The sequence below is a fragment of the Eleutherodactylus coqui genome, chromosome 11 (genome assembly GCF_035609145.1).
Source record: "Eleutherodactylus coqui strain aEleCoq1 chromosome 11, aEleCoq1.hap1, whole genome shotgun sequence".
Taxonomy (NCBI): domain Eukaryota; kingdom Metazoa; phylum Chordata; class Amphibia; order Anura; family Eleutherodactylidae; genus Eleutherodactylus; species Eleutherodactylus coqui.
In genome coordinates this window covers 136,869,366-136,884,180 of record NC_089847.1, presented here as the reverse complement: position 1 = coordinate 136,884,180, position 14,815 = coordinate 136,869,366, and the positions used below count along the sequence as shown (strand labels likewise).

Genomic DNA, 14,815 nt, shown 5'->3' with positions numbered 1-14,815 from the left:
TACATAGGAGCAGTATTATAGTAGTTATATTCTTGTACATAGGGGGCAGTATTATAGTAGATATATTCTTGTACATAGGGGGCAGTATTATAGTAGTTATATTCTTGTACATAGGGGGCAGTATTATAGTAGTTATATTCTTGTACATAGGGGGCAGTATTATAGTAGTTATATTCTTGTACATAGGGAGCAGTATTATAGTAGTTATATTCTTGTACATAGGAGCAGTATTATAGTAGTTATATTCTTGTACATAGGAGCAGTATTATAGTAGTTATATTCTTGTACATAGGGGGCAGTATTATAGTAGTTATATTCTTGTACATAGGAGGCAGTATTATAGTAGTTATATTCTTGTACATAGGAGCAGTATTATAGTAGTTATGTTCTTGTACATAGGGGGCAGTATTATAGTAGTTATATTCTTGTACATAGGAGCAGTATTATAGTAGTTACATTCTTGTACATATGGGGCAGTATTATAGTAGCTATATTCTTGTACATAGGAGGCAGTATTATAGTAGTTATATTCTTGTACATAGGGGGCGGTATTATAGTAGTTATATTCTTGTACATAGGAGGCAGTATTATAGTAGTTATATTCTTGTACATAGGGGGCGGTATTATAGTAGTTATATTCTTGTACATAGGAGCAGTATTATAGTAGTTATATTTTTGTACATAGGAGGCAGTATTATAGTAGTTATATTCTTGTACATAGGGGGCAGTATTATAGTAGTTATATTCTTGAACATAGGGGGCAGTATTATAGTAGTTATATTCTTGTACATAGGAGGCAGTATTATAGTAGTTATATTCTTGTACATATGAGCAGTATTATATTAGTTATATTCTTGTACATAGGGGGCAGTATTATAGTAGTTATATTCTTGTATATAGGGGCAGTATCAAGTAGTTATATTCTTGTTAGAGATGAGCGAACGTACTCGGATAGGCACTATTCGTCCGAGTAATGTGCCTTATCCGAGTACCGCTGTGCTCGTGCTCAAAGATTCGGGACGCGCTGCGGAGCGGGGAGCTGCAGGGGAGAGCGGGGAGGAACGGAGGGGAGATCTTTCTCTCCTTCTCTCCCGGCCGCTCTGCCCCGCTCCCCGCTCCGACTCACCTGTCAGCAGCGGAGCGCCCCGAATCTTTGAGCACAAGTACAGCGGTACTCGGATAAGGCACATTACTCGGACGAGTAGTGCCTATCCGAGTACGTTCGCTCATCTCTAATTCTTGTACATAGGGGGCAGTATTATAGTAGTTATATTCTTGTACATAGGGGGCAGTATTATAGTAGTTATATTCTTGTACATAGGGGGCGTTTTATAGTAGTTATATTCTTGTTTATAGGGGGCAGTATTATAGTAGTTATATTCTTGTACATAGGGAGCAGTATTATAGTAGTTATATTCTTGTACATAGGGAGCAGTATTATAGTAGTTATATTCTTGTACATAGGGAGCAGTATTATAGTAGTTATATTCTTGTACATAGGGAGCAGTATTATAGTAGTTATATTCTTGTACATAGGAGGCAGTATTATAGTAGTTATATTCTTGTACATAGGGAGCAGTATTATAGTAGTTATATTCTTGTACATAGGGAGCAGTATTATAGTAGTTATATTCTTGTACATAGGGAGCAGTATTATAGTAGTTATATTCTTGTACATAGGGGCAGTATTATAGTAGTTATATTCTTCTACATAGGGGGCAGTATTATAGTAGTTATATTCTTGTACATAGGGGGCAGTATTATAGTAGTTATATTCTTCTACATAGGGGGCAGTATTATAGTAGTTCTATTCTTGTACATGGGGGCAGTATTATAGTAGTTATATTCTTGTACATAGGGGGCAGTATTACAGTAGTTATATTCTTGTACATAGGAGGCAGTATTATAGTAGTTATATTCTTGTACATAGGGGGCAGTATTATAGTAGTTATATTCTTGTACATAGGAGCAGTATTATAGTAGTTATATTCTTGTACATAGGGGCAGTATTATAGTAGTTTTATTCTTCTACATAGGGGGCAGTATTATAGTAGTTATATTCTTGTACATAGGGGGCAGTATTATAGTAGTTATATTCTTGTACATAGGGGCAATATTATAGTAGTTATATTCTTGTACATAGGGGCAGTATCATAGTAGTTATATTCTTCTACATAGGGGGCAGTATTATAGTAGTTATATTCTTGTACATAGGGGGCAGTATTATAGTAGTTATATTCTTGGACATAGGGGACAGTATTATAGTAGTTATATTCTTGTACATAGGGGGCAGTATTATAATAGTTATATTCTTGTACATAGGGGGCACTATTATAGTAGTTATATTCTTGGACATAGGGGACAGTATTATAGCAGTTATATGCTTGTACATAGGGGGCAGTATTATAGTAGTTTTTTCTTGTACATAGGGGGCTGTATTATAGTAGTTATATTCTTGTACATAGGAGCAGTATTATAGTAGTTATATTCTTGTACATAGGGGGCAGTATTATAGTAGTTATATTATTGTATATAGGAGCAGTATTATAGTAGTTATATTCTTGTACATAGGGGGCAGTATTATAGTAGTTATATTCTTGTACATAGGGGGCAGTATTATAGCAGTTATATTCTTGTACATAGGGGGCAGTATTATAGCAGTTATATTCTTGTACATAGGGAGCAGTTATATTATATTCAATTATTAAACGTTGCCCACTATCTAAAATAATTTGGATGTGGATTTCATATTCCTATACATGTGTACTGCTCTTTTATAATTACTGCCTTTTCAGTATTAGTTATAATCACCATCACTTTAGGCTCTTGTGACTACACATTTTTGTATAAGCAGCCATGTACAAATCCTGGTCTGCCGTCTTTCTTACCCAGCATGCTTGTCAGCCATAAAGCCAGGTCTTCTTTCATGGGAAGCAGATTGGCTTCATGTCGAATAGCCAGCCACTGGCTGTATTGGTGCATGTCCGAGAGGCCCGGCCCACGAGCTGCGGGGCTTACGCACATCATTGTGATGGATAATGCCTGCCACACAAAACAGAAGGAATCAGAGGAACTCGTCAGCATCGCCATGTAGCTTAATGTCTGTCGGCAGGACGGTCTGTGTAACCAAGATAATGACTGCAGAACAACCTTATGTCCTCACAGATCAGACTGATGCAGCATTAGTGGTTGGTACCTTCCCTGTATGGTGACCTCTTATCATCTCATCACTGGATCACAGTTGGATACTTTTATGCGGCAGAAGGCATCCTGACACTGAACTGCTCCCCATGCTGGTCATAACACAGTCTTAGGAATGGCCACCATCCAAGTGGAGATACATATTACTATATATATCACATTAGGCACCCCCTAGTGGTGGCTACATAAATCCATATACAGTGAGCTCCTCCTAGTGGGGGCAGAATAAATCCATATATAGTGAGTTCCCCCTATTGATGGTGCGATATATCTTCCTGCAGTGACCTCCCCTAGTGGTGGCTGTGTATATCCATTTACAGTGAGCTCCCCCTAGTGGTAGCTGCAGGCAGCCAAAATTATATCAGAAAAACAGCGTCCTCCATATGGATATATTCTGTAAATTGTGAGCACAGAACTTCAGACAGAAATATGGAATGGTAGACAGTACAGTACTTCTATTCAGTTTATGGCAGCCCGTATTCTGTTAATGGAGGGAACAGAGAGGAAGTGGTGTTCTCATTGAATTTGCGGACTACAGGCTGCCATGAACAGCTTCTGTACTCTGCTGGGCAGCTGCAAGGACCTTCATGTCCCGAGTACTGCAGGCCATCGTTCATAAAGGAAATAGTGCAGGGAATAGACAGATAAGACACTTCATGTCTATACCAGAGGCAATCAGAAGCCCTCCAGTGCCACTTCTGCGCTCCGTTACATTCAGCCGCCACATACAGAAGTCGCCTCTATAAAATTAACGTAAGTATTCCAAAACCATCTGTTTATGGGCCGTCGGTTCCCCTTAAATCTTGTTCTCTCCTTCTTCAGCCTCGGTCACAAGTCTCCCAGTGACAGTAATGAGCGTCTACCAGTTCTCACTGCAGCGCCAGATCCATCAAAAATGTAACAACTCCATAATTGAACACTAAAGTTACCAGACGACGCAGAACACAACGCGACCATAAACTCATTTACTCCACATCATTATGCAAACACCAAACTTCCACACAATGAAAAACTTCTGCAATTATCTTCATTCGTGTGCAGATGTAGCAGAGCTGAATTACTCAGCTCATTGTTCAGCGTTCACCTGCAGTCACGTGTAAAACCGCAGATAGCAGATAGTGATACAAGGATGAGTGTGATGGCAAACTTATCTCTGCTACATTTAAACTGGTATTACAAATATCATCCGGCTGTGTAGCAGAGCTGAATTTGCCATTTTGTTCTTTTGGGCTAGTGTAGGAAGTTTACCATCAGTCCTACAGATAACATACATGACAAACACAGCTCTTCATTACATGTAAATACTATCATTATATATGAATGTAGCAGAGCTGAATTTGTATTTGAACTGAATCTTTTGGCATTGAGATCACTAACCATGTGGAAATTCACAGAAAACACATCTTCCTGCCACCATCAATTGTGCCAGAGGTAGCAGAGCTGAGTTTGTTCTCATGGCAATATCACCATATATCATCTGTGCTTTTCCATAGGGTTACAGGTAAACTACTTAGACATGACAAATTCAGCTCAACTACTTCTACAAACACAGACTCAGGCCATGTTTCACATGAGTTTCGTCAATTGGGATATGGATGGAACTCGCACCTGAAAATAACACATTCACTTCATTGTGTTCCTCTTCTCCCGAACTGAAGGTCCGAGATAGAAAGACGGCAGCATGTCCTATTTTTCATGCGAGTGTAATGCAATTTTTCCATTTTTACTAACGAAACAAACACGCGATTTTCACACGTGTGGAAAAGGCGTGTGCAAAATCGCATGTGCAGTGACGCGATGCATTTTTGCGCAAATTGTAGAAAATTTTTTTTTAAAAATCGCTCGTTTACAGGCACAATATTGCACTGACCCATGTAAATACGGCCTCACGCAGACATATATATTTATACTAAGAAGCGGATGACAAATCCATCTCTGCTATACCTATGTATAATATAAAGTTTGCCGTTTCACTTTGCAGCAACGTTAAATCACTATATGCCAAACTGCAAACTCAGCTCTGCTGCACGAAATCACAATCTATCATCCAAAGAATTGACGGTACACTAACTATTGCATTAAGGCGCAAAAGATGGAGGTCGATGACAAAGTCAGCTCTGCTACTATATGAATACAAACACACACACAAAGTAGGTGATGAGGGAATACAATGTATCGGATGTGAGCGGCAGCGCTCTCTCACCTCGTCCTTCTTCAGGGTCCCTGTAGCCCCTACAGCGCCGCACTCACTCCTGGCAGCAATCTGCTCTCTCTTCTCTCTTTTCTCCTTTTTCACCCATTAAAGTAAGCGCTCCTCTCGCCCTGAGAGCGCCATTGTCAGGCAGAAGAATTTTAGCCGGGATGGTTTACACTGCACCTAATGGCATGTAACACTTTCAACAAACTGCAGGGTCGCCCCCTCCCCATCCTGAACACTGAGCTTCTTATGTGACTACAGAGACAACCTTCTTTTTTCGGGCTCCGGACGGGGCTTGTGTTTTGCCAGCAAAGTCATTTAAACTATCTGCTGATTCCCGATCCTCGTCTGCTGCGCACAATGTGGCAGAATCTGGGTCACCGGATGCAAATGTCTCATCCTCATCAATGGAGATTTTGGTCAGACAGATAAAAGCCCCCCATAAACTCAGTGCTGTCCCACCAGAAACTTCCTACCGCATGACCACAGATGTAGCAGAGTTGAATTTGTCACCGAACTGCTACTTTTGGGCAGCGTGCTAATATATAGATACTGAGGGAGATTCATTAAGGGGATTTTTGGTAGTTTAAGGAAGGCCATCACGGCCGAAACGTCGCTTATGCTGCCAGTCACTTGTTCAGTTGGACAATCCTTAGGATAAGTCATCAATATCAGATCAAGGGGGGTGTTGGCATGACTGGCACCTTCAGAGCTACTCTTGTCTGCTGGGCCACCCCTCGCTGGCTGAGATGGAGCCACCGCTGAAGCTCGTGGTTCTGGACACAGCTTCCCCCCCCCCCTTCTCCCATAGAAACAGGCTAAACTAGATGGACATTGTCTCCTTTCAGTCTAACATACTATGTAGAGTTAATCGTGCCGACTACGCCACTATGAAAGGCCTCCCTGGCAGAAGGGACCACTTGCAGGTTTGAGAATTGACTTACCATTCGTGATCCTTGCCAATCAGCTGTCTGAGCACCCAGCAACTTCATTGCATGTCAGGCACAGTGCCGTATATTGCATAGCAGCAGTCCCTGGTATAGCAGCTCAGTTCCCTGCACTTGAATTAGACTGCTTTCAGGCCATATGACCAATGCATATGATCTCACAGGCCTGAGGAAGAGGCTGCTCATCCAAACACCACGGTCTCGTAAAGCAGCTGATCAGTGGGGGTCCCAAGAGGTAGACCCCCACCAATCTGCTATTGAAAACCTATTCTATGGATAGTTCATCAACATCTTTAATGCTGGTGCACCCTTCCCTGTCGCCAATCACCACATCTCGGGTTGTTTTTGGCCACTTATTTCTGCTGCAAGTTTATTGGTGGGTTTTAGGACCCCTTTCATATTTGTGCAGATATTTCCATCATTCACCTCTGTCATTGAAGCCAAAGAATGAAAATACCGGAAGCGCCAGATCCGACATATTCTAGACAAGAATGGCAGCGGCAGAGGCGTAACTTGAAGCTTCTGGGCCCCAATGCAAAAGCTGTAACAGGGCCCCCAACTATACAGCTTTATTCATACTACTAGGCTTACTATATGGAGAAGCTAGACCTTATGGGCCCCCTAAGGCAACCGCATCCCTTGCATCCTCTATAGTTACGCCCATGGGCAACGGTCATTCCCTATTGACTATAATTTGGACTATCTAAGGGCGCCCCTACCATGAGGCAACATGAGCCTACCGCCTCAGGCGGCAAGCTGCTGGACCTCGTAGGGGTTGCAGTGGGTTTCTACCCGGCTGGTATTTATTTTCCCAGCAGGAACCCAACAAGCATTTCACTGACTATCTGCAGCTCCGATCTGCTTGCCACCGCTGTCATCAGCCCGTGGCCCCTGATCTCTCCCCCCAGTGTCTGCGTTCCTGTACTCAGTGCTTACTCCAGGTGGATGATAGCAAGAGCAGAGGCTGGTGCGGAGCTACAGATGGAGTCAGAGGAATGAGTGCTGAGCTGCTGTCTGGCTGGAAGTCCAGAAGGGGCAATATTACTACTGGGGTCACTATGGAGGAGACTATTACTACTCTGGCCACTATACGGGGCACTATGAGGGTCACTATTACTACTGGGGCCACTGGTAGTACTGGGGCCATTATGAAGGTCAATATTTCTACTACGGTAACTATGGGGGTGACTATTACTTTTGGGACCACTATGGAGGTCATTAGTACTACTGGGGTCACTGGTAAACTGTTACTAACTTGGCCACTAACATGGTCACAATTACTGCTAGGGGCCACTAAAACAGGAAAACTCATTATTGGGGACATTATTGGGGTTACTATTACTGTTGTAATGAGCCTCGTGTGGCGCAGAGTGTAAGCTCTCGCCTACAACCTGAAGGTTGCAAGTTCGATCCCAGCATGATTCAGGTAGCCAGCTCAAGGTTGACTCAGCCTTCCATCCTTCTGAGGTCAGTAAAATGAGAACCCAGCTTGGTGGGGGGTAATAATTGGTGGAATAAGTTGGTGCTATAGAAATACCAAGATTTATTTACTGTTGTGGTCATTAAGGAGGTCACTATTACTGTTGGGGCTACTAACAAGGACACTCACTGTTGGGGTCACTATTACTCTGCAACTTCACACAAGCCTTAATAGTTTAAATATCTGTTGGGTATCTTGTGTTTTGGCGCTTTCAATGCCTGTATATAGAATGGGGTTTTTTTTACGGGGTAAAGGGAGTTGGTGGTGCCAATTCACAGTTGGCCGCAGTCAGCATAAAGGCTCGGGGTACCCCATGGTCAATCTGGCTTCCAGCATGCTACCCCTTATTTTCGTGGCCACAATAATACACAATACGGCTCTATTTAAACCAGATCTGCGCCGGAGGTTCCGAATGGAGAATGGAGACTGCAGCGGAGGCGTGAATGTAGCCACATTCAGAGGGGAGTAACACTTCTCGAAGTGCTGTCTGCGTGCAACTGATTGCACATGGAACCATTACAGCCCATACAGCTACACAGACAGGCAGGAGTTTTGTTTTTAAGATTAACCAAAATCTGTGCAAAAAGCAAAAATCGCAGCATGTCCTTTTCTGGTTCAATATGTCGGGTGACAGTCACACATTCAAGTCAATGGGTGTGCGACCCAAAGAAAAGTGGACGAGACACTAAAATAAAGAACAGACACAAGAAATGCATAGGGATCAAACACAGATACACAAATCGATGAAAACTGTTCTTTTTTTCACAATATTCGAAAATCTGCCACATTGTGTGAATAAGACCATAAAGGGGTTTACTGAGACTTAAACATAAATAACCAGGCGCAAAACTGTGAGAAATAAAGGAATGGACATACTCACCTGTTTCACCGACTCTGCGCCGAGCGCTAGAGCCCAATGCCCGATGCCTGGAGCCTGGAAGAAGCAGGTTAGCCGTCACATGCCATTCATTGTGTAGGTCACCACTCAGCATGTACAAATGTCAGCAATGCTGCATACGATTAAAAGCAATGTACAGTAGTGTCAGGCAAATGCAAATCTGCATATATCATACGTTCAGAGCTGTTACATCTGATAAACCCATCTCTGCTGCATACGGTGTAATTGTGATACTAACAAAGCAGCAACATCTGACAAACACATGTCTGCTGCATCAAAAAAACTTAGCCATATAGGTGAAAAAATACAGCTCTCATTCATAATACACATAGCTAGATTCAAAAGTTAACAACAAAAAAAGATGTTAAAAAAATGAAGAACTAAAACGCAGAGGATCACATTTAGAAAATCATACTGGAAAAATAAAAATGCAGGACAATATGAAAAATTATACAACTACTATAATATTCCCCCTATGTGCAAGAATATAACTACTATAACACTGCCCCCTATGTACAAGAATATAACTACTATAATACTGCTGCTATGTACAAGAATATAACTACTATAATACTGTCCCCTATGTACAAGAATATAATTACTATAACACTGCCTCCTATGTACAAGAATATAACTACTATAATACTGCCCCCTATGTACAAGAATATAACTACTATAATACTGCCCCCTATGTACAAGAATATAACTACTATAATACTGCCCCCTATGTACAAGAATATAACTACTATAATACTGCCCACTATGTACAAGAATATAACTACTATAATACTGCTCCCTATGTACAAGAAAAACTACTATAATACTGCCCCCTATGTAAAAGAATATAACTACTATAATACTGCCCCCTATGTACAAGAATATAGCTACTATAATACTGCTCCCTATGTACAAGAATATACCTACTATAATACTGCCTCCTATGTTCAAGAATATAACTACTATAATACAGCCTGCTATGTACAAGAATATAACTACTATAATACTGCCCCCTATGTACAAGAATATAACTACTATAATACTGCTCCCTATGTACAAGAATATAACTACTATAATACTGCTCCCTATGTACAAGAATATAACTACTATAATACTGCCCCCTATGTACAAGCATATACCTACTATAATAGTGTCCCCTATGTACAAGAATATAACTACTATAATACTGCTCCTATGTACAAGAATATAACTACTATAATACTGTCCCCTTAAGTACAAGAATATAACTACTGTAATACTGTCCCCTATGTACAAGAATATAATTACTATAATACTGCCCCCTATGTAAAAGAATATAACTACTATAATACTGCCCCCTATGTACAAGAATATAGCTACTATAATACTGCCTCCTATGTACAAGAATATACCTACAATAATACTGCCTCCTATGTACAAGAATACAACTACTATAATACTGCCCCCTATGTACAAGAATATAACTACTATAATACAGCTCCCTATGTACAAGAATATAACTACTATAATACTGCCCCCTATGTACAAGAATATAACTACTATAATACTGCTCCTATGTACAAGAATATAACTACTATAACACTGCCTCCTATGTACAAGAATATAACTACTATAATACTGCCCCCTATGTACAAGAATATAACTACTATAATACTGCCCCCTACGTACAAGAATATAACTACTATAATACTGCCCCCTATGTACAAGAATATAACTACTATAATACTGCCCCCTATGTACAGGAATATAACTACTCTAATACTGCCCCCTATGTACAGGAATATAACTACTCTAATATTGCCCCCTATGTACAAGAATATAACTACTATAATACTGCTCCCTATGTACAAGAATATAACTACTATATTACTGCCCCCTGTGTACAAGAATATAACTACTGTAATACTGCCCCTATGTACAAGAATATAACTACTATAACACTGCCTCCTATGTACAAGAATATTACTACTATAATACTGCCCCCTGTGTACAAGAATATAACTACTATAATACTGCTCCCTATGTACAAGAATATAACTGCTATAATACTGCCCCCTATGTACAAGAATATAACTACTATAATACTGCCCCCTATGTACAAGAATATAACTACTATAATACTGCCTCCTATGTACAAGAATATAACTACTATAATACTGCCCCCTATGTATAAGAATATAACTACTATAATACTGCCCCCTATGTACAAGAATATAACTACTATAATACTGCCTCCTATGTACAAGAACATAACTACTATAATACTGCCTCCAATGTCAAAGAATATAACTACTATAATACTGCCCCCTATGTACAAGAATATAACTACTTTAATACTGCCCCCTATGTACAAGAATATAACTACTACAATACTGCTCCCTCTGTACAAGAATATAACTACTATAATACTGCCCACTATGTACAAGAATATAACTACTATAATACTGCCCCCTATGTACAGGAATATAACTACTACAATACTGCTTTCTCTGTACAAGAATATAACTACTATAATACTGACCCCTATGTACAAGAATATAACTACTACAATACTGCTCCCTCTGTACAAGAATATAACTACTATAATACTGCCCACTATGTACAAGAATATAACTACTATAATACTGCCCCCTATGTACAAGAATATAACTACTACAATACTGCTTTCTCTGTACAAGAATATAACTACTATAATACTGCCCCCTATGTACAAGAATATAACTACTATAATACTGCCCCCTATGTACAAGAATATAACTACTATAATACTGTCCCCTTATGTACAAGAATATAACTACTGTAATACTGCCTCCTATGTAAAATAATATAAATACTATAATACTGCCTCCTATGTACAAGAACATAGCTACTATAATAGGGCCCTCTATGTACAAGAATATAACTACTATAATACTGCCCCCTGTGTACAAGAATATAACTACTATAATACTGCTCCCCATGTACAAGAATATAACTACTATAATACTGCCCCTTATGTACAAGAAAATAACTACTATAATACTGCCTCCTATGTACAAGAATATAACTACTATAATACTGCCCCCTATGTACAAGAATATAACTACTACAATACTGCCCTCTATGTACAAGAATATAACTACTATAATACTGCCCCCTATGTACAAGAATATAACTACTCTAATACTGCCCCCTATGTACAAGAAAATAACTACTATAATACCGCCTCCTATGTACAAGAATATAACTACTATAATACTGCCCCCTATGTACAAGAATATAACTACTATAATGCTGCCCCCTATGTACACGAATATAATTTTTATAATACTGCCCCCTATGTACAAGAATATAACTACTATAATACAGCTCCCTATGTACAAGAATATAACTACTATAATACTGCCCCCTATGTACAAGAATATAACTACTATAATACTGCTCCTATGTACAAGAATATAACTACTATAACACTGCCTCCTATGTACAAGAATATAACTACTATAATACTGCCCCCTATGTACAAGAATATAACTACTATAATACTGCCCCCTACGTACAAGAATATAACTACTATAATACTGCCCCCTATGTACAGGAATATAACTACTATAATACTGCCCCCTAGGTACAAGAATATAACTACTATAATACTGCCCCCTATGTACAAGAATATAACTACTATAATACTGCCCCCTATGTACAGGAATATAACTACTCTAATACTGCCCCCTATGTACAGGAATATAACTACTCTAATATTGCCCCCTATGTACAAGAATATAACTACTATAATACTGCTCCCTATGTACAAGAATATAACTACTATATTACTGCCCCCTGTGTACAAGAATATAACTACTGTAATACTGCCCCTATGTACAAGAATATAACGACTATAACACTGCCTCCTATGTACAAGAATATTACTACTATAATACTGCCCCCTGTGTACAAGAATATAACTACTATAATACTGCTCCCTATGTACAAGAATATAACTGCTATAATACTGCCCCCTATGTACAAGAATATAACTACTATAATACTGCCCCCTATGTACAAGAATATAACTACTATAATACTGCCTCCTATGTACAAGAATATAACTACTATAATACTGCCCCCTATGTACAAGAATATAACTACTATAATACTGCCCCCTATGTACAAGAATATAACTACTATAATACTGCCTCCTATGTACAAGAACATAACTACTATAATACTGCCTCCTATGTACAAGAATATAACTACTATAATACTGCCCCCTATGTACAAGAATATAACTACTATAATACTGCCCCCTATGTACAAGAATATAACTACTACAATACTGCTCCCTCTGTACAAGAATATAACTACTATAATACTGCCCACTATGTACAAGAATATAACTACTATAATACTGCCCCCTATGTACAAGAATATAACTACTACAATACTGCTTTCTCTGTACAAGAATATAACTACTATAATACTGACCCCTATGTACAAGAATATAACTACTATAGTACTGCCCCCTATGTACAAGAATATAACTACTACAATACTGCTCCCTCTGTACAAGAATATAACTACTATAATACTGCCCACTATGTACAAGAATATAACTACTATAATACTGCCCCCTATGTACAAGAATATAACTACTACAATACTGCTTTCTCTGTACAAGAATATAACTACTATAATACTGCCCCCTATGTACAAGAATATAACTACTATAATACTGCCCCCTATGTACAAGAATATAACTACTATAATACTGTCCCCTTATGTACAAGAATATAACTACTGTAATACTGCCTCCTATGTAAAATAATATAAATACTATAATACTGCCTCCTATGTACAAGAACATAGCTACTATAATAGGGCCCTCTATGTACAAGAATATAACTACTATAATACTGCCCCCTGTGTACAAGAATATAACTACTATAATACTGCTCCCCATGTACAAGAATATAACTACTATAATACTGCCCCCTATGTACAAGAAAATAACTACTATAATACTGCCTCCTATGTACAAGAATATAACTACTATAATACTGCCCCCTATGTACAAGAATATAACTACTCTAATACTGCCCCCTATGTACAAGAAAATAACTACTATAATACTGTCCCCTATGTACAAGAATATAACTACTACAATACTGCCCTCTATGTACAAGAATATAACTACTATAATACTGCCCCCTATGTACAAGAATATAACTACTCTAATACTGCCCCCTATGTACAAGAAAATAACTACTATAATACCGCCTCCTATGTACAAGAATATAACTACTATAATACTGCCCCCTATGTACAAGAAGATAACTACTATAATGCTGCCCCCTATGTACACGAATATAATTTTTATAATACTGCCCCCTATGTACAAGAATATAACTACTATAATACTGCTGCTATGTACAAGAATATAACCACTATAATACTGCCCCCCATGTACAATAATATAACTACTATAATATTGCCCCCCATGTACAAGAATATAACCACTATAATACTGCCCCCCATGTACAATAATATAACTACTATAATATTGCCCCCTATGCACTGGAATATAACTACTAGAATACTGCCCCCTGTGTCCAAGAATATAACTACTATAATACTGCCTTTTATGTACAAGAATATAACTACTATTATACTGCCCCCTGTGTACAAGAATATAATTACTATAATACTGCATTCTATGTACAAGAATATAACTACTATAATACTGCCCCCTATGTACAAAAACATACCTACTATAATACTGCCCCCTATGTACAAGAATATAACTACTATAATACTGCTCCTGTGTACAAATATATAACTACTATAATACTGCCCCCTATGTACAAGAATATAACTACTATAATACTGCCCCCTATGTACAAGAATATAACTACTATAATACTGCTCCTATGTACAAGAATATAACTATTATAATACTTTTCCTATGTAGAAGAATATAACTACTATAATACTGCCGCCTATGTACAAGAATATAACTACTATAATACTGCTCCTGTGTACAAATATATAACTACTATAATACTGCCCCCTATGTACAAGAATATAACTACTATAATACTGCCCCCTATGTACAAGAA

At 38.6% G+C, this 14,815-nt stretch overlaps 1 protein-coding gene across 5 annotated transcripts in view; it reads right to left on the bottom strand.

Moving 5' to 3' along the window:
- Positions 1-14,815, bottom strand: part of GAS2 (growth arrest specific 2) — a 93,567-nt gene that overhangs the window by 61,679 nt on the left and 17,073 nt on the right. For 2 of the 5 annotated variants that reach the window (XM_066583612.1, XM_066583614.1), the window contains exon 2: positions 2,889-3,042. In XM_066583612.1, coding sequence (XP_066439709.1) covers positions 2,889-3,042 — 154 coding nt within the window. Of the gene's footprint in view, positions 1-2,888; positions 3,043-5,404; positions 5,710-6,342; positions 6,428-8,705; positions 8,760-14,815 lie in introns of those variants that run through there. The other 3 variants (XM_066583609.1, XM_066583611.1, XM_066583613.1) reach the window with 3 other exon arrangements.